This window comes from Drosophila pseudoobscura, chromosome 3 (assembly GCF_009870125.1).
Source record: "Drosophila pseudoobscura strain MV-25-SWS-2005 chromosome 3, UCI_Dpse_MV25, whole genome shotgun sequence".
Taxonomy (NCBI): Eukaryota; Metazoa; Arthropoda; class Insecta; order Diptera; family Drosophilidae; genus Drosophila; species Drosophila pseudoobscura.
The window spans coordinates 18,155,441-18,175,380 of NC_046680.1; the positions used below are offsets into that span (position 1 = coordinate 18,155,441).

Below are 19,940 nucleotides of genomic sequence, written 5' to 3' on the forward strand. Positions count from 1 at the left end.
TATTGTATTTTGACTAAAAGACTGTTTAAACAAAAAAGTATTGAAAGACTCAATGCTTGTGTATGGCCATTTGTATACCCTACTTCGTTAATTGAATATTAATATAAAACTGTTTTTAAAACGTAATTGAAGAAATTTTCTCAAATTGATTTGTTTTAGACGTGTTCTTATTTCCTGTACATCCTGATCCTGATACGCATTTTTGATTTATGTAAGAAAACCACTAATTGCAAAATATCGTTGGAATACCTTTTAAACAGAGTTTGAAAGCGAATGAGCGACAAGGATTTAAATGAAATCTCTTGGAATAAATGATGAGGTTGAGGTAAAAAATATTGTGGCTTTGTTAAGAAAATCTACGAGAAGAACAAACAAATACGAATATTTTCCGCCATTTACAACAAATCGTTGAACTGCTTAAATAGAGGGGGCTTAAGTGGGTTAAGTTCGTTTTTGTCATCGGTATATTTTTCGGTATATTCTTGAAAGGAGACGGTATTTTTCTAAGGGGTCAGAGCGCGGTCACACTGGACGCCATGTTGTTTTAAAATTTCAGCTTGACTGCGTCGTTGCGTGAAAAATTGTAAAATATCGACGTCAAAGTGCAAATAACCACATCAAAATATAAAAAAAGTGATAATAAATGAACAATCCACCACGTAATCAATAATTCAACGTTGCAAGTACGTGAAAAGTACGTGTTTTTGGCATCTGTAAGTGGGCAACGAAATTCTCTCGCTCTTGCCTCCGCGTCGCCATTGGTGTGTACGCATTGGCAGTGTGGTGCATCCGTGTGTAAATTTTTTCTGCCCCATATGCAAAACAACGCTGGCAAAGGACCCCCAACACGAACAGCAAGAGCCTTTTGAAACCGAGTTATGAGTGTCGCTGCAATGACTATGGACGATCAGAGACCGCTGATGAACAGTTACGACAAAATGTCGACAGCCAAATACGAGCAAAACATAAACCTTATAAGCAGTGGCGCCAGCAGTGGCATCAGCGCGGGAGGTGTTGGTGGAGGGGGCGTGCCGCCCTCTGGCCCGGCATCGCCCACACCCTCCGGGTCCGAGGAGTCGCACCACCATCCGCATCATCCGCACCACTCGCACCACCACCAGCACCATACCCCCAACCAGGAGCAACAGCGCCAACAACTGCAGCAGCAAGAACAACAGCATGCCGCTGTTGCAGAGGCTGTTGCAGCCGCCGAACAGCGCCAGCGTCTGCTCGAAGGTATTATACATAACAGTAATCAAAGCTCCTATATACTCTATCTTTATATACAAAAAAAGAGCGGGAAGAACAGAAACGAAAGTGTAAAAATTGGTGTAAATTCTGTACTATAATTTCATAATTTGCCTAGTTCCCATTCTTGATTTGAACTCTCTCTCTCTCTCTCTCTTAATATACCCTGTAAGTATTCCCTATCGATTCACCTGCACTCTCTTTTGGTTTGTGCGCAGGAGAAAAATTGTTTATGAAAAACACTCGGAAAAGAACTCCACGTGTGTGCCACGATATGATCCTCGAAGCGAACACTCTCTGCGGAAGAACAGTTTCCAACAGCGTTTAGTAACCTTTTGTTATTTTTATTTTTAAATAAAACTCAGAAATTGTGAAAGTGCCAGAGAAATGAACGCTAAACGAGTATATAACCCAATAATAGCTAATAAATGCATAAATCATTAAAAAATATATTCATTGAAAATACAAAAATGTAATGAACTTCATGAATAAAATAAAGCAAAAGTGTTGTAAAGTGTTGTGCAAAAGAACAATCAAATATAAATCTGATAAAAATGATAACAAAATGTAAACCAAAATATAATAAAACCTCGAAAATCTCTCGCGTTCTCTCGTTCGGCGTCGCTGTGTACAGTTAGTTTTTCGTTTTTGTTTCGACCACTTTTTCGTTTGCCTACGTGCCAGAGCAGAGCCGCCAACGTGTCTCTGGCCCCCCACCATCCATATATATATATATATATCTCTCTCTCTTTTACTATCTGCCACTCTCGTCTCTCTGCCATACTCTCTCCCATTTGATTCCATTAAAACGAAAAGAAATTATAAATGAATAAAGCGCCAATGAAAGGCGAGTGTATTACATATAAAAAAAGCACAAGAGGTCGCACAAATAAATCACAATTATTTTTCTGTTCAAGTTTTGTGTTATCCCGGTATACAGTGAAAGAGAAAATATAATCCAAATATATATGTAAAATCATGGCCAAAGAACTCTCAAAGTTGTATAAATAAATGAAAAAGGCGCCAAAGAGCTGAGCCTCTGTATTGTGTGTGTTCGGTGTGCATGATTCGGTTTTGTTGCTGTTTCGATAAGATAAGCAATCACATAGTGTCATTAAATAATAGCTACAACAAATCTGCTAGCGAAATAGAATGCTCTCATTTAAGCAGTTAATTAACTGTAATTCAGGCCGCAATCACACACAAATGCACGCATACATGTAGGCACCTCGGCGAGTTCTACAAAGCAGAATTGTTTGCATAAATAAATTAATTGTATAAATAAATACAAAAGTGTGTTTGCACAACAAGAAAAAGTCAAATACAACAAAAATACCAAAGTCAATAAACTTTTTGTATATCACAAAAGAGTGTTCGAAAATGCCGCAAAGCAAAAGCAATGCAATACTGAATGAATGAAGAGAAGAGAGTGGAAAGCTTTCCTAGAGAGCTTTCTGAGAAAAATGTGTGCGTGCATCGAGTTTTTTGCAAGTGTTTTTCAAAATCATTTTCCGTTCTGCCACAATAAAATCTGTTCAACCGTTTGTTGCTGTTTCCAACAGTGTTTGCAAAAAGAAAGAAAAGCGAAATCGAATCAAGAAATAATGCAAGTAAAAGCAAGAGCCAAGCAAGCAAGCAATATATGATCCGATATGATATGATATGATATGAATAAGTGCAAGATAAAGAATGAATCGTGTTCAAGTTTCCCAAAAAACCGTGACTCGTGACAACCCCCTCCGCGCCCAACAAGAGTCTAGCGAAGGACGGCGGCGGCGGCGGCTGCGGCCTTTTCCACCAACAATGTCACGAACTTACACGAAAGATTGCAACGCATTGGTATGAACTCGCATTAAGTTCCCTTTAATCAAACACACACACTCTGTCCCAAAAACTTGTAAAATACCATGTATAATTGTTCAAAAAGACAATGGCAATGCAATGGCATATGTGTAAAAGAATTGCATTGGCCGCCTGATCTGTGAAGCGAATGGCTTTCACGAATAGCTCCGAAAAGCTCTGGCTAACACAGACCCTAACTTTGTTTTCCGTCCTGCAGATGAGATCGAAACCCTCAAGCTGGAGCAGGTACGCATGGGGCAGATCTGTGCCGATGCCCAGCGTCGCGAGAAGATCCTTATGCGGCGGCTGGCCAACAAGGAGCAGGAGTTTCAGGACTATGTGGTAGGTTAGCCCAAACTTTGTTGTAGACACACCTAATTCTGATTCCCGTACAGAGCCAAATTGCCGAGTACAAGGCACAGCAGGCACCGACAGCCCTGGCGCTGCGCACCGCTCTTTTGGATCCGGCTGTCAATCTGCTCTTTGAGCGACTCAAGAAAGAGCTAAAGGCCACAAAGACCAAGCTGGAGGAGACCCAGAACGAGCTGTCTGCATGGAAATTTACGCCGGACTCCAACACAGGCAAGCGGCTGATGGCCAAGTGCCGCCTGCTCTACCAGGAGAACGAGGAACTGGGCAAGATGACATCGAACGGCAGGCTAGCAAAGCTAGAGACTGAACTGGCCATGCAGAAGAGCTTCAGCGAGGAGGTTAAGAAATCGCAATCGGGTAGGTTGAGGCGTATTTTGCTGCCTTGGCTTCGGCTGACATCTCTTTCTTTTTCTTCTCAGAGCTGGATGACTTTCTGCAAGAGCTCGACGAGGATGTGGAGGGCATGCAGAGCACCATATTGTTTCTGCAGCAGGAACTGAAGACCACACGCGATCGCATACAAACGCTGGAGAAAGACAATGCTCAGCTGAAGCAGGCTCACACGAAGGACGATACCGTCGCGATGGCACCACCCACCACCAACGGCACCAACAAGATGTCGCCGCCACAGACGCCGACTCCCTCGACGATAGGAAAACTAGAGCCGATCGACGAGAACGTCGCACTAGAGAGCAAAGCCGCACATCCCGACTATCTGAACGGAGATACCAGGAGCGTTAATAACAACGAACAAATTTTGCCCAGCTCTGTTCCCGGAGAGCATATTCTGCCCGATGATGTGAACAACAGCAATAGCAACGGTAATGGGAATGGAAATGCCGCGCGATTGGCACGCAAGAGGAACTACGAAGAGGAGACGACCACGAACATGGTGACACCGACCCCGACTCCTGTGAGCTACAGTGTGGAGGAAATGACCACGGTGAGGGAAGTGAGTACACCCAGAATACTGCCGCCCAAGAAGTCCAAGCTGCGAGGCATGCCGACGCGACGAAGCTCCCAGTTGGAGGAAGAACTACATGCAGCAGCGACGGTAGCAGCTACGGTGGCAACGCCACTGATCCTCGATAATTCTGCTACTGGAATGGTCAGCGAAGAGGCGACGGCTGTTGCACAGCCAACATTAGCGAGCGTGGAATCTGGAGCAGTATGCCCCGAGTCTACTGAAGCGGGAGTAGTGGCGGGGCCTGCCCGCATCTCGACGCGACGTCGCTCCGTGCGTATGCAGCAGAACGGTGCCGGGCCCTTGGACTACTCGACCTAAGCGGAATAGGGACTTTTTCAAAAGGGTCGCGCGCACTTTATGATTTTTTTTGTCATATTAATCGTTAAATCCTGACGTTTATTTTCGTGAATTGAGATTTCCAAACTGAGAGAGACTTCTTAAGAGTAATATGCTATTATAATTTACTGTAATCGACTAATTTTTTTTTACACATTTGTCTTGTAAAATACATTTAGCATTGCGTTTGCACACACCATATAGGCATAATTGCACAGAAGTCCCTGATACACATGATCTACTGCTATTTAACATATGTATTTAAAAATAGAGAGTAGAGTGTATCCCACATACTATACATATGAACGAGCTAAAGGTTGAATCGACAAACGATCACATATTGAACCAGCTGAATGAAATCTTGCACATAACGAGACACGTCATCTAGATAAATTAGATTTTAATTACTAGCGTAAGGTCATTTTTTGTAATACCATGAAAGTTCTGTAAAATAATATAAAACTTGTGTTAAAATAAATTGTTAAGTATAACGAAAATTTCAATCCCAACTGTCCTTTTCGAATCGATCTCCTATCGGTCTGCATCATTTCCAAAAAAAATTTGTGTGTACATCTACATATCTTCCCTCTACCCCCCAATTTTTGTATTTTTCATCTTGTGGTTTTTATACCAGATTTTATATATTTATTCGTGATTGCCATCTCAGCGATCAAATTTGGTATCCAGTCCTTTGGACTTCACACTGTTACAAGTATCTCCAGATATCTGCGCCGTCACAAGGAGCATCCAGATTCAAAGAATTATTGCTTATTATTATGCTGGCAAAAGGAATAGCAGAGTCTGACCGTAGAAACGAGACGCATAGGGGAATAATTGTGAAATTATTTCGTTTTTATTATCATTTTCTTCTTTTAGCACAGTAGACAAATGTTTTTTGGTTTTTCTTTTTATTATTATTTGTAGTTTATTTAATGTAATACAATTGTGGCTGTCATTAGCGAGAGTTGTGTGTGTGTGTCTGTGTGTGTATGTGTATGTGAAAAGTTGTACTAATTAATATTGGAAATTTGAGATTGAGGAATGGATCTATCCTAGTGTAGCATTCGAGATTCGAGGCAATGTGTAAAAGGAGTTTCTTCGAGAAGTATTTGTAAGCATCTCTCACTCTTCCTATCTCGGTCTCTCATTGTTTTGCTGGGATTCTAACGGAATTTACAAATGTTTTTGGTGTGTAACAACCTGTGAGAGGCGAGGATGATCGTATGGGAAACTTCGTGGGAATATTTGCTAGAATGATTGAATGACGATCATTTCGATTAGGAAATAGCTAATAACAAATTCTAGGCAGTTCAAATGGCACAAGTCGATTACACTACCAATGGGGGAACAAGTGGGTGGCTAAAGCTTAGTAAGTTCCAATCCGATCTGAGGTGAGATCCCTCTCTGTCGAGGGTTTTGTTTGTGTATTTGTTTTCGCCTAGACGCTAGTAAGATAAGATTCTTAAGAGCGCAAGTTCTTGGTAAATTTCAACTAGTCAATGTTCAAAATTAATATTCGTACGAGTATATCATACTTTAGTTACTAGATGCTGTTTTGCTAACACCAATCAGCGCTGTCCGCGGCTCAGTTCTGTGGCTCAAGTATCAAGTAGTAGTAATAAAAAGTTGATTTATCCTTCCGTCTTCCATATATGTAGGTACTTGTGGGTTATGCTACGTATCATCATCGTCGTCATTAATTCGTATTTCGCATTAACTATATATATAAAAACATTGCATTTATGTAGGTCAGTTTCGGCTTAGATCATCATTAACGAATCTGTTGTTACAAAAGTATGTATGTAATTCTTCAAGGCAGAAATTTCGGTCAGTTTCTCCCCCCAAATGCGGGCTAAGCTAAGCAAATATACAAAAGCTACTTAGATGTAGTATGTATGCATTGTTTGTTTGTTTGTTTGTTTGTATGTATGTATAGTATGTATTATATATAGGTAGTATATCGTATAAGTGTGTGGGTGTGTACATACATTATATATATATGTCTATATACTTTTAATGGTTCCATTATTCGCTTTATCGATAGTGTTCTTGATCCGCTCATTAAACATAAATCTTTGTAGCTAAGTGTTACTTACAAATGTGGCCGTCTTAAATTAAGATTTAACAACAAACATTCACATTCACTTTCATTCGAACACAACACTCATTGAAAACACTCACTCGCTCCTCACTCACTCAATCACTTACATAACCATGGGCAGTAGTCGGCATTGGTACAGTGCGTGCCATGAGTTCTATTGCGTTCTATTACTTGAATCGCGCCCTCGACGGCGCTTGGCGTTCAGCGTATAATACATATGTATGTACATACATACATATGTGGTATTTGCAAGTCGTTTAAGGCCGTTGTTGGATTTGTGTAGTCTCATATACTCTACGTAATACTCGTAAGTGTACATTTTCTAATTAAGTTTGTCTATTGGAAGGTCCACAATATATACTATATATGCAAGCTTAAGCCTGGCGCTCCGCCCAGTCACCCGTCCACCTCTCACAGTCGGCACGCACTTTCCCGGTATTCAATTTGGTTTCCTTCCCCACCTCCACCTCCTCCTCCGCCTCTCAACCACCGAAAACAGATACATATTTAGCTACTTAAGAACTAATTTGGAAAAGTTTCTCTAGGTGACCAAAAATATTTTTAAGTATTATTTAACTGCGCTCAAGCATTGAGAGTAAAAAAATTACTTTGTTCTGGGGATTGCTGTTGGGTCGTGGGGCGGGAGGGGGGCTGGGGGTCCTATACTCGTACAATATGATACAAAAACGTATTGCCTAGATTTAAGCTAATCTGGTCGATTGCCGTTACAGCCAGCGACTCAGGATGTGGCAGAGCAGTAAGAGGGCGAGGTTCGCATAGAGGGAGCAGGCCTTGCCGCACAGCTTGATGTTGCTCTCCTGGAAAAGGGAGTGAACTATTAGATATCCATTATACACAATCCCCTAGTCCACTCACATTCGCATGCCGACTGATGCAGCTCTGGGGCCGCACGCGGTTGAACTCGCGGGCGTGCTTGTAGCAGGCCAGCGAATCGTTCACCGACAGATGATAGTCGATGGTCTGCGGATTGACCGTCAGCACGAGGGCAGCGTCCCGCGGACAGAGCTGGTCGACAACCAGTAGTATGAGGTTGCTGAACGGTATGGGCAGGACGACAAATGGCCGCTCGCATGCGTGCGCTGTCATATTGTAGACAACGTTGTCCTTCTCGTTGTAGAGCGTGTAGAGCTCTCGCTGCATGTCGCAGGACTTGAGGCGTGTCCGGTGGAGCGTCAGATAGCGGAGCCAATGCTCCTCGGTCTCCGACTTCTTGCCATGGCCATTGTGGTGGTGCTCTGGCTCCGGCTCAGTGCCGTTCATGTCGCTGTACATTTCAGCGTAGTGGGCGGACACCCCGGGCGCCAGTTGCATCAGTTGCACAATATACCACAGCGCCGTATGCAGCAGCCATTTGCTCAGTCGAAGAACATGATAAAGTGGCTGAAAGGGGCAGAAAGTGAGTCAATATCGAGTGATACATACATATATGCATGGATTGTGTATAGGAATCCCAGAGGATGCGCGCCTACCGATAGCAGCATGCTGGAGGCATTGTTGTCGCCCCTGGACTCGAAGCACACTGCCTGGTAGTCGTAGACGAAGACCCGCTTGTAGACGTTCTCCTCCAGCAGACGCTTCATAATCGCCCCATTGACCTCGCCGAAGAATCTGCCCGTTTCGTGCACTCTCGTCGAGATGATCACATAGCCATTGTTGTCCAGTATATAGCAGTCTTTGTCATCCACGGCACAGGCCTATAAAGAGAAAAGAATCAAGGGCAGATAGATATGGAAAGATCGTAAATGTACACTCACGTTGCCGGTGATATTGTGGAAGAGCTTATAGAGCGCCGAGTGCTGAAACTGGAAGCCCACAACGGCCGCCGGTGCGGATTTGCCGCCCTCATTATGGAAGATGGCATGACTGGCAGTTACAAGGATCTCAGAGTTGCTTTCTAAATGACAAAGAGACGATTATGTGGAGTCCAAAATATAGCTGGTACCCCCAACATACCGCCCGCATCGAAGGGCACGGAGTAGACAAAGCTTTCCGCCCGTACAAAATGTTGGTCCACGGCGCGCTTGTACCAGATCTCATCGATGGCGCGTTTGTTTTTCTGGCTGAAGGTCTCACTGCAAAAAAGAAGTCCTTACATATGCATATCTGTAGTTAGAGTGGTAGTTATCTTACCCGACACTTGGCTCCTCGGCCAAGTTGAACTCGTGCCAGCGTGTGAGGCCGCTGTGGGTGGCCAGGAAGGCGACGGTGACGCCAAAACGCTGCTTGAATTCGTTTCTAAGCCAACAGATAAAAGGGTTACATTAGAGACTTGTTCAAGGTAGAGGGTATATATGTATTTTATGACTAATTATAAGGAAGTACTGAAGTATACTGTAGTATTCGTTTACCTTGGCAGCAAACCCATTAGAACGGCTATTGGGCTTGATGCGCTTGTGCTAGATTTGTTAATGTTTTTGGTATTCATTATGAAGAGGCATTATGTTTTTGTGGCATATCAAGTTCAGGAGATACGTATATTCAATATTCAATAATCAATAGATATATTTCAATATTGTGGGTGCGAAAAAATTCATTATGAGAGAGACATCAAATATCAAAAAACAGCGACAAAGACGACGGAAAGAATTCGTACAATAAAGTGCAAATAAATGTGAGAAAAAGAAAGGGCGTACACAGAAATAAAACATAAAAATATGGTTAATACGAGTATGAGCTGTGCTGCCTTCGATCTGTAGGGATCTGTACGGGGCGGGGCGTTGACTGTACTTGAGGTGTCAAGCCTAGGCACTATTTCATACCCTTCTCCGCTACGCAGCCCAGTCCCCCCCACTTACCTCTTGTCCTCCTTGGAGTTGAAGCTGCTATTCTTGGAGAACCACTCGGTGACGCCGGCATCGAAGACCAGGGCCTGCATCAGCTGCCTATCGCCTGCAACACAAAACCACACGAGAGTCAAAAGGAGCCACCAAAACAAAAAACACTTGTACATATGAGTAATCTGGAGAATAATTGGGTTGCCAGTGTTGCCCCTCTATTATCCAGTTACACGTATTTTCAGCGGATTGGCTTGGTGTTGGAACAGATCTGTGACATAAATGGGAGCTGTATTATCAGAATCCTCTGTGACATGCAACGATTGTAAGGTGCAAATTCCTCAGCTAACTACAGTGCGCTACAAAACCATAAGACACTATCAGAATTTAAAATTTATTTTCAAGATTTTCACAGTTTTGCATCTGTACCAAGTATGACTCCGTTCAGTACACACTTGGATTTATGAATTTATATTCGCAAGGAGAATGGAAATTGTAAAAGTGTTTTCCTTGATCTAAATATATTTCATTTTTCATATTTAGATTAAATATATTTCCTACAAAAATGTATGTATGCTATTTATTGTAAGGCGGTTTTTATTTAGATCGACTTTTTAATATTTATTAGATGTATTTAAAAACCGAATATTTAGTCTGAATATGGTTTCTCTGAGTGTAGCCTTCCCAGGGCGGGGTTTCTATTGAGCTTAGTGTCTTAAAGCATTGAAACGCACTATACATAAACATATTTGGAAAAAAGTTAACACGAAATGGGTACAGAAAATGTATTGGTGAGAGTATTGCAAATAAATGTCATCGGTTCACAGCCAAGTACAGTACGGACCATAAACATCTACGGGGCATATCCACAGGAAGTGGATGATGTGCAGGTGAGAGATAGAGAGAAATGAGTTCGGTGCTACGGTGGGTGCGTGTGTGTACGTGTGGGTGCACAACAGACTGTGACTGTGACTGTGACTGTGACTGTAACTGTAACTGTGACTGATGGCTTGAGGCATTCGTTACTCACAATAGTAGCTTTCTTTTTCATTGATTGATGGATAGCGGCCAGTTGATGAGTTGTTAGCTGTGAATTTGCATGAATATTGAGATTGCAATCGTAATTTTCGTATGTCTAGCCATAGGAACAGAACATCGAGCACACAAAATAGGCATAGCAGAGATAGATTTTGGAGATAACGGGAGGCGCGGCGTTTTCGAAGCGTTTGTTTTGGAGAGCAGCGGAAATCGGTGGGGGCTGCGGACGGGGCTGGGGTTATACTTACAGAACATGGCAGCTGTATGCTCCGGGGGCATAGCGCTTCGACTCGCTGGCCATCGCCAGCCAGGCTCAGTCATACGCTCGAGAAAGTACAAAAGTTCTGTCTCTGGCGTTCTGAATGTCCTGTTGCTGTGCTTGCAAAATAGCCTACAAATGCACACAGGATTATATTGTGATACCCCTTTAGAAGGTAGATAGACGCACCAATCTGGATGTATTTTCCATCGCTTGCCATCGAAGAAGCTGCGTATGTTTGTGCCCTTGATATTGACGCGATGGATGTCCTGCTCGGACCGTATATCTATGCGACTGACGCCGTACTGCTCCGGATAGGAGATGACCAATGTGAATGGTGTGTTCTTGATGGCTGTCCAGTAATACTGCCGCTTGATGCGAGTCACCCGTTTCTGTCAACCAAAATCCGATTAAAGTCTTGCAGTTTTGGGGAGTAATATAGTGTAGGGATTGCTTACCATTTCATCGAAATGATTTTTGACCAACATCCATTTGCTGCCAGTCGATTGATTGATTATAGAATCGCGTATCTGTTCAGGAATCGAAATATACATTTAGTATCTTTACGGTTCAGATAAAGAGGGGATTCTTACCGTCATCAGCACTGGATTGAAGTCTCTGGCGGGTCGATCGTCATCCAACAGCTCGACTTCAATCATGTCCACGCTATTGTATGCTGGTTTCAGTATATAACCTTGGAACTGGAACACACCAAACCATTAGAAATTCAGAATACAATCGAGTACCATCGAGGCACACTTACAATTGGACGAAAGTCTGGATGGAATAGTACATAACCGTTGTTGGTTACTATAAACGCGTAGCCATTCACGCCCAGCTGTGGACACAGAAAGGAGATTATTTGCAGGACTGTACGCAGCGGAAGGGACCTACCATAAATGGCGACAGCAGCTTTTTGATTTCATTGATGGGCACGTCGGTGCCGGCCACGCCCAGTATGTTTGCAATCCTTGTCTGTGGCACGATCGGGATCGGGGGGAAGAAGGGTTTGGGATAAGTTTAGCAAAGTGTCGATCCGATCGAGGGAGTGGTCAGAAAACATATACACAAGTTGGACTTTAAATGTTTACAAGTACAGAGAATGGTTTAGTTAAATGTTTTTTGGTTTTTGGTTTTTGCATGTTAATCAAATACTGAAAAATGAATTTGAAATTTGAGCTTGATAAATGGCATTGCTATTACAAAACGAAACTTCGATTCGGCTTACGCATTTTATTTTAAAGGCATCTCAAAGGAAAATACAAAGATGTAAAAACAAAATCGTAACGAATGTTGAATGCAAATATGATAGAAGCATCGTCTACTACGCAAGAACTTACGAGTACGAGTACGAGTACAGTCAAGATCAAGAGAGTTCTTTTCAAAGGATTTGTATGGTTTCTTTTTTGTTTGTTTGTTTGATTTTGATGTTTACAAAGATTTGTCTTGTTTGTTTTGGAATTTTGTAAAGCGTTTCTGGACGGTTTTTTAGCGGCTAATTACATGACTAGGCAGAGTAGTACTAAGAGCGTATGAGAGAGCGTTGTAGAGTGGTGGAAAGGTGTGAATCGAAATTATGAACAGAGAGGGTAGTAGAGTAGAAATCAAGGATACGTAATAGAGAGTATTACTGGAAAGAATCAACTGAAAAAAGTGTCGGAAAGAAGCTGTTTACAGAGTGTTGATGGAGGGGTTGGGGGTTCCTTGGTTGGTATGGCATGTGGTGGAATGGGGTGCCAGATGGCAGAATGTACAGTTGTGAGTGTCTGTTTGCGTTGTTAATGTTGGTATTTGGTATTTTTTATTTGGTATTGCTGTTGGTGTTGGCGTTTTGGTGTATATTTTTACAGTTTTTATACCCTTCACAGTTGTAGTGTGAACACAGAGCTCTTGGTTGTTTGTTTTTTAATAGGGGTACTACTCGTACAAGACAGCATTTGCCACAGCGAGTGAGGGATAGAGAGTGAGACAGACAGTTTCAGTTTTAGTAGAGATACATATGCCATTGCCCCAAAAAAGTATCCGATTACGGATACTCGTATGTATATTTCTCTGATCTGGAAGCCCATTCGATACAGAGTAACAGAGCGATACAGAGAGAGAGAGAGAGACAGAGAGAAAGAGAGAGCAAGAGTGAGAGAGAACTTAGACTAGGATTGCAAAAATAAATCAAGGCATAAGTGGTGGGGTGCGGCTCTGGATCCATCCCACTGGCTACGAAATCATAAAGTGGCATGGCTCTGGTGGCGGTGGAGGGGTGCATGTAGGAGAGGCATACAGAAAACAATACAAAAGACAAGGTGGAAACTGAAAATCGAATCGGCGGTGCCCCAATCAAATTAAAAGAGACGAATTTTGATCACTTCACATGCGGCTTAGAAAAAAAAATCAAAAGAAATTGGCAAATTTTGCAAAATATTTAATAGGGATTTGCTTTGGATTTTGGTTTTTTATTTTTTGTATGATTTTTTGGTTTGTTTTGCAGTTGTTGGATTTGATTTAGAAACAATTTACTCACAACTTGAAGGTTTATTTTCGCAGCCGGATTTATATCGGTCGTTAGATTAATGAGCTGTGAATTTGTATTTGTAGTACATATTTAATAAATCAATTCTCTAGGAACGGAAGCAACTTAAGTAGGGTTTATTCTAGAGGGGGTTAGGGTTCTGGGAGGGGTAGAGGTAGAGGTAAAGGTCAAGGCGGTGGTGGCAGTGACAGTGGCGGGTGGCTGGTGGCAGTGGGTACAGTGTCGGCAGTACCGGTATCGGTATGGTGTCGCTGGTGTCGGCGGCGGAGAAAGGTCCTACATGGTTGTCCTATCCAGCCTGCTGCTCAATCGAAGAAGGGTATAAAAACTCCATCACTGATTCAGAATCGATGCCCTCCCATTCCATTACATGGGGGGGGGGGGGGTGGGTGTGTCTATTTTTTTTTTGGGTAATACATATTTTTGGAGGAGATATTGTTGTGGTGGGTGGGGTTGTTCTGGTGTGCTCTATATAGGTCCTCAGCAGTAGCCTAGCAGTAGTTCGGATTTCACTTTGGTCGTTCTTCTTGTCAATGATTGTACTTACTAAACATCAATCAAGAGTGTACGTTGTACGCTAACATTTATTAATTGGGGGGGGGGGAAGAGGGTTGGTTGTCGGTTTGTGGGTTACCAATGGGCACTATGTACGAGTCGGATATACATATGTATCTAGTCGATCGCGATCGTTACGCTACCCGTAGGCATAATCTTTCTTAGTTAAAACAACAAATGTTAAATTCTACTACTCAAAATGCTAGATAAAAGAGTACTATTTATACGTTGAGTAATTAACTAGGCATAGCTATTTGATAGTTTGATAATTTGATAATTAGATAATTGTTATAATGGTACGAGTACGGTTATATATTAAGAAAATCAATATCTAGTTATACAGATATGTATGTAAGTACGTATCTTTAAATACTTGGACCAATTCGAGTTGAATTTGTTGTTACATTTACAGTACAGTATCTGTATACATACGAATGAATAGTAAAACGTATTATACTCGAACTTTTATCGAATTGGGTTTCGTTTTTGGTTTTGTTTGGGTTTTTGGGGATTCGATTTTATTTGATTTGATTTGATTTGATTGGTACCCAAAAGGTTTAACGTGGTCAACTATAATGTCAAAATGTTGCTAAAGAATGCCCATGGTCCTAGACCATGTTTAGCTAGAGTTTTATATACTAGTTATAGTACTATAATAGTTAGTTATTGGATATATTTTGGTTAAATATGGATTAGGTATGCATGTATGTAGCGCAAAGTATAACAAATCGTTTACTTTATTGGTATAATATATATAGAATTATATATATATATATATATATATAGTAGGTAGGAGGAGCTCAATACGATATGCAATTAATTGGCGTATATAAAACTTTTCTCAAGAGCAGTAGGATACGATTTACGCAATAATTTCATTTAGAAATTTGATTTTGTTTTTTTTTTTTTGGTTGTTGTTAGAATTTGGCATTATAGTTTGTACCTCACGTGTTTGCAATTCCCAGAGTGCTTCATTTATTAAAACTTCTTCGGTGATATTCTGTGGTATAGTTGTGTATAGTTTGGTAGTAGTAGTAGTAGTAGTAGTAGTAGGTAGTAGTAGTTGTGTGTTATATATATAACGCATAAAATATTAATATAGTTGTAGTAGTAGTAGTAGTAGTAGTAGTATAGGTGACTTGTTACATAGATAGATTTCGATTTCATGGCTTTTGACGGGGGGTTTTTGGTATTTTTTTCTCTTTTGTTTTGGGTATTTCTGTATATCTTGCTTCGATTGTAAATTGTAAATGAGTCGAGGGCAAAATGAATGGCGGCCCTGGATCTGAGCGGCTGCTGAGTGGGGGACTGCCACGGAGTCGATTTTGATTTATTTTGCTGTTTCTTGCTAAGAATTTTGCAGTGCTGATTTGTCGCTGATAGAGTCTGTGGTCTCTTTATTGTCTGGGATTCACTTACCGCATTCTCGCGTCGATCGTAAATGGGCATCGAAACGGTGGTCATGAATTGATAGACATTCGAGTCGACGGGCTGGTTCCAGGTCTGCATGCAAAGAGAGTTGAGGAAAATGCTTTAAAAGGGAGTTCTCTTTGGAGTATTCGTGAAACGATAGCTCACTTCCTTTATGCGCCGATACTCGCGTCTGTGCATCTCGCTGGGCTCCAGCATCCGGTCGTGCACCTGCCAGTACTCGAGGACGTCCGCCTTCTGCTCCTCGCACTGCTTGATCTCCCACAGATGGTCGGACAGCTTTGTATCCTGGATGCATAGACCAAAGGAGTGTTTTTTGTTTTTTTTTTCGTTCTCGGTCCCTCTACACACACACACACACACACACACACACACAAGCACATAGAAAATGTTGCATTTACGCACCTCAATGTCCGCATAGACCTGCGTCCAAATGACCGGATGATCGTGCCTACCCAAAACAAGAGGCCGGGCCATAACCGGTATATAGTTTAGGACCATCTCGCGGACCTCAGCGGTGTCGCTGAGATGCACATAATAGCCCTGATTCTCGCATGCCATCCACCGTATATCATCCCAATTAGCCACCTCTTTGCCAATCAGATAGGTAAAGACCCGCACCGGCTTATAGGGCGGATCCCGCCAATTGTGCAACTCGAAGACCTCGCGATTGTTCTCCGGCGCCCCATCCCCAATGATCATGATCGCCTGATTGCATTGCGCACCGCGCGACGTCGACTTCGCCTCTTCCAATATCTCGAATGCTCTTGTCAATGCAGCGGTATAATTGGCGATCGATTTGGGTCCAAAGTTTTCGATCCCTTCTTTCAGTTCACGAATGTTGCCCAAAGTTGCCTGGATGGATTTCGAAATAGTAGTGTATCGAATCGATGGTATCGATTGGGGGGCGTGTTTTGTGGTTTGGATTGTTGTGGGTGGGTTGGGGAATTGAAATTGAATTTGAAATTGAAATTAATGTGAAACCAATTGAAATCGAAATCAGACAGAAATGAATATAGAAAGAGTATGATTGATTGTATTGATATATACTTGAATCAGTGTATCCTCGAAACATCCGACAACTGGGCTCACTTCCTTATCAAAGGTGAAGATGTTCACAAAGTCATTTGTACCTAATGTATCGAGTATCGTATTGACAACATGCTTTGCGATATCTAGCCTCTGTCCCAACATTGAACCGGATCCATCCATTAGGATGACAATATCCTTTGGACTCGTCGCCGCCTCCATATACCAGGAGCGTAGCCGGCAATCGTATAGATCGACCGGTACGTCCTTCTTCCATTTGGATGCAGGGAATTGACGCATAAAGCCGGTCGAACTGCCAAAAAATTGCCACGACAATGTCGGATCATTCTTGTAATTATCGCGGAATATCTGATCCAAATTCTCCGACCATTGTATCGCCTTTATCACATCCGGTGCTGTGTATCCGTGGATATGTGTGTATGTATGGTTGAGTGGGTTTCGGTGGGGTTTTTTTTTGGCAAGAGAAACGGGAAGAATTTGTACAGAAACACAGATTAGTAGGCAATCCTTTATCCTAGTGTAAGTTCGTTGTGTTGTCTGTTCGGGCAGGACATAGCACAGGAAAGCGCAGGCACAGACAGGTAGGAGTGTGTTTTTGGTGTGCTTGGACTCTCCGTGTTATGTGGCTTTGGGTTGGGTGTTATACGGTTTCTGGCATTATGATTGATTATTACTAGTATTACACGTATCGGCGTATCAGCTGTCGAGCATTCTCTGCGTCCCACGCGTGCGAGTCGGCAACGTACGCAATGCGCCACCAACGGCGATCGAGTACAGTTACTGTTGTGCCGACTGTCTGTTGGTTGGTTGCATTAGGTACAGTTGTGTTTGCCGGGCGGCGCAATGCGGTGCTTGCTGCGCGCACGCGTTCGGGCGCGCATTGACTTAAGCGATTTGTATATTGAAAAGGAAAAATTAGGCGCACGAGCGGGTAATTGCACAGCGGGTAACGGTTATACGGTTAAGCAAGCAAGCGTAGAGCGACAGAGCGAGGAAGAGAGAGCGAGAGGCGCACAGTGTTCGATAAGCTTTGCCTTTCATGCGCGTGTGTTTGAAGCTTTACAGAAGACGGGCACACTGTGTGCCCAAAAAAGTAGAGTAACAGTTTCATAGAAGGAAAGGGAGATATACATATGTGGATAGAGATAGAGAGAGATGGAAAGAGAAGAGATACACGGATTATATCGTTATATCGAGCATAGTTCCAAACCTCGATCGAACACATTCACGGGCACATGCACCGAGCTAACACTGAAGTTGACCGGTGTATTGTGGAACTCCGGCCGTGGCTCCAGCACCACCACCTTGGGTTGCACGTAGATCAACGGCTCCCCGATGTCCTTGTCCATATCAGGGGCTGGCGTTGGAATCGGGGGCACGGGATCACCCGGCTCTAACATCTCCTTGGCATTGTAGTAGGAGAACATCTTATCCGCCATATCGTTCTGATGGGACAGAGCCGTGTTCTCAGCTGTGTCCATAATGCGCTGAAAGTAAAGTTCCAAAAATATCTATAGAAATGTTCTTCGTGGAGCAGGACACCACTTACCCGCACAGCGCTGACCTTCAGGTCCATCATCATTTCTATTTCCTTGGCCATCGAATCAACTATGGAGGCTCCAACGCGCTGAACCACTTTGGCATCCTTGAAACTCTGTGGGAATGTGAATGAATGTGCTTAGGAATGTGGCCAGAATGTGTCAAACGGTCTCTGAAATCCCTCCCGGAACACGAGCATTAGTTCTTTCCCTCAAATAGATTCCATTTCTGTCCTAAGCCCATTATGAGGCCCCACTGGGGGGCCATCTGTCCGAATATAAGTGTCTATTTACACATACTCGTACACATAGGCTATGAACAATGCACATAAATAAACAGTTGGCGGCTCAAATGAGCTTGTAACTCATGAGCAACACAATTTCATTTGTACATCCAATTGCTTTTGCCTAAAAATAAATTACCAGCTGTCCCGACCAGTGTCCAGTATCTGACCTCATATATGGAGGGCAGACACAGAGGCGGACAAATATTCTTTTGGAATGGAATACCCTTTCAAAGGGCTATGGAACTCAGATACTGATTTAAGTCTAGGGAAATCAATCCGTCTTCATAGACCAATCTATGCTTGTTTCCCTTTTACATTTTTTGGAGTGGCTTTTAAACCCTATAAAACGATGTATTTCTACATATCTATACTTGAAAAGGGTATCGAAACATCGACTCACTTTCTCAAATGGTACCTACCCCTTTTTAAAGGTGTTATGATGGTACCGAGAACAGAGAACTAATAATTTGGAAGAGTACTTCTATCTGGAAACCCCTAATTCAAATTTTAATTCACTCAAAACTTCTAGAAAGGGTAACAAAAAAGCGTCCTACTGATCCACACTCGCGCCACGTTGTTCCTCTTTTTGTATTACTTTATAATTGTTGTGTTCGGGCAGCCTTTAACCCAAATACGAAGCCGAAGTTGGCGCCACCTTCTCGGCAGAGGCTGAGAGACGTCAACAACAACAAAAACAAGAGCAGCACAAAAACAGAGAGCGGGGAACCGAGCATGTGGCAAACGGAGCGGAAAAAACGAGAGACGACGGGCGAGTGGGAAAAATCAATAAAATTCTCGCTGGCACTCACCTCCTGCACCTCCTTGCGCCTGGTGATAAAATCGCCCAGATGAAACAGTTCCATGCCCAGTTTGTCGGCCCAGGAGTGAACGCTGCATGGGGGATAGCGGTCAGATTATCTATATCTGGTTTCTAGGATGGATGCCACTCACAGATTGTAGTTGATGTTCTCGGCAGGCTGCAGATGGGCGCTGGGGGCATGCCAGATGAGCATGGAAATGAGGCTCAGGCAGAGGCGCCACCAGGGCCATGCCCAGGACCAGGTCATGTTTCTTCCTGCTGCTCCACTTGTACTGACTGCTGCTGCTGCTGCTGCTCCTGCTCCTGCTGGCGGTGGTGCTTGAAGATCGGGCGGAAGCGCGACATAAATACGAGCCAGAACTTATTTTGTAGCCTACTTTTCAGCACGCACACACGGGCACCGCACACGCACACACAGGCACCGCACATGTACCACACATACCATTCCCCGTTAGCCCGTTAGCTCGGCTCAGGCCACCTGTCCTGGCCATCCACACACATATCCAGCTCACTGTATGTCCAACCGTTTGAAATCGGAGTCCCTAACCCAAGCTCAAGCTCAAAACATTTTCCGACAAACGATCTGCAGACGTTTTTTCCCGAATTTTCTCAACGTGCCTGCACTATGCTGCTGATGTGTGTGTGCGTGAAAATTTCGTGTTGTTTGGCAGCAAAAACTTTTCTCTCTACACTGTCGACGATGTCCGTTCTGACGTTTCTGTGGCGTTTCTGTGTCAGCGATGAGTTCATCGCCTAGTTGCCACTAGCCAGAGC

At 43.0% G+C, this 19,940-nt stretch overlaps 2 protein-coding genes across 10 annotated transcripts; one reads left to right on the forward strand and one right to left on the reverse strand.

Moving 5' to 3' along the window:
- Positions 1 to 482: 482 nt before the first annotated feature.
- fl(2)d (female lethal d) lies at positions 483 to 5,268 on the forward strand. Of its 2 annotated transcripts, XM_004444347.3 has the most exons (5): positions 483 to 713; positions 2,811 to 3,087; positions 3,308 to 3,432; positions 3,486 to 3,819; positions 3,882 to 5,268. In XM_004444347.3, the coding sequence occupies exons 3-5, from the start codon at positions 3,343 to 3,345 to the stop codon at positions 4,745 to 4,747; spliced, it is 1,290 nt and encodes a 429-aa protein (XP_004444404.1). In that variant the 5' UTR covers positions 483 to 713; positions 2,811 to 3,087; positions 3,308 to 3,342; the 3' UTR covers positions 4,748 to 5,268. The 2 variants fall into 2 exon arrangements, with proteins under 2 accessions (XP_004444404.1, XP_001361607.3); XM_001361570.5 differs by lacking the exon at positions 2,811 to 3,087 and having other exon boundaries at positions 483 to 1,236.
- Positions 5,269 to 5,890: 622 nt separating this feature from the next.
- Positions 5,891 to 19,896, reverse strand: stj (voltage-dependent calcium channel subunit straightjacket). Of its 8 annotated transcripts, none has more exons than XM_004444348.3 (24): positions 19,298 to 19,896; positions 19,156 to 19,237; positions 18,071 to 18,175; positions 17,732 to 18,008; positions 16,522 to 16,916; positions 15,877 to 16,326; positions 15,619 to 15,759; positions 15,460 to 15,543; positions 13,477 to 13,530; positions 11,853 to 11,933; positions 11,722 to 11,796; positions 11,552 to 11,659; positions 11,417 to 11,488; positions 11,148 to 11,350; positions 10,948 to 11,090; positions 10,692 to 10,748; positions 9,683 to 9,776; positions 9,236 to 9,283; positions 9,018 to 9,122; positions 8,841 to 8,959; positions 8,642 to 8,781; positions 8,357 to 8,581; positions 7,743 to 8,267; positions 5,891 to 7,684 (listed from the first exon to the last, which is right to left on the reverse strand). In XM_004444348.3, the coding sequence occupies exons 1-24, from the start codon at positions 19,411 to 19,413 to the stop codon at positions 7,592 to 7,594; spliced, it is 3,792 nt and encodes a 1,263-aa protein (XP_004444405.1). In that variant the 5' UTR covers positions 19,414 to 19,896; the 3' UTR covers positions 5,891 to 7,591. The 8 variants fall into 8 exon arrangements, with proteins under 8 accessions (XP_004444405.1, XP_033233463.1, XP_033233465.1 ...); XM_033377572.1 differs by lacking the exon at positions 13,477 to 13,530 and adding an exon at positions 14,984 to 15,040; XM_033377574.1 differs by lacking the exon at positions 13,477 to 13,530.
- Between the last annotated feature and the right edge of the window lie 44 nt (positions 19,897 to 19,940).

What these genes read in the sequence shown, in the direction of transcription:
- stj (XM_033377572.1), bottom strand. Translation starts at nt 19,413, where the DNA reads ATGACCTGGTCCTGGGCATGGCCCTGGTGGCGCCTCTGCCTGAGCCTC. An exon ending in GGCGCAAGGAGGTGCAGGAG is followed by an intron (nt 18,176 to 19,155) that starts GTGAGTGCCAGC and finishes ACATTCCCACAG; the next exon opens with AGTTTCAAGGATGCCAAAGT. An exon ending in ATCCAGACTTTCGTCCAATT is followed by an intron (nt 11,660 to 11,721) that starts GTAAGTGTGCCT and finishes GGTGTGTTCCAG; the next exon opens with TTCCAAGGTTATATACTGAA.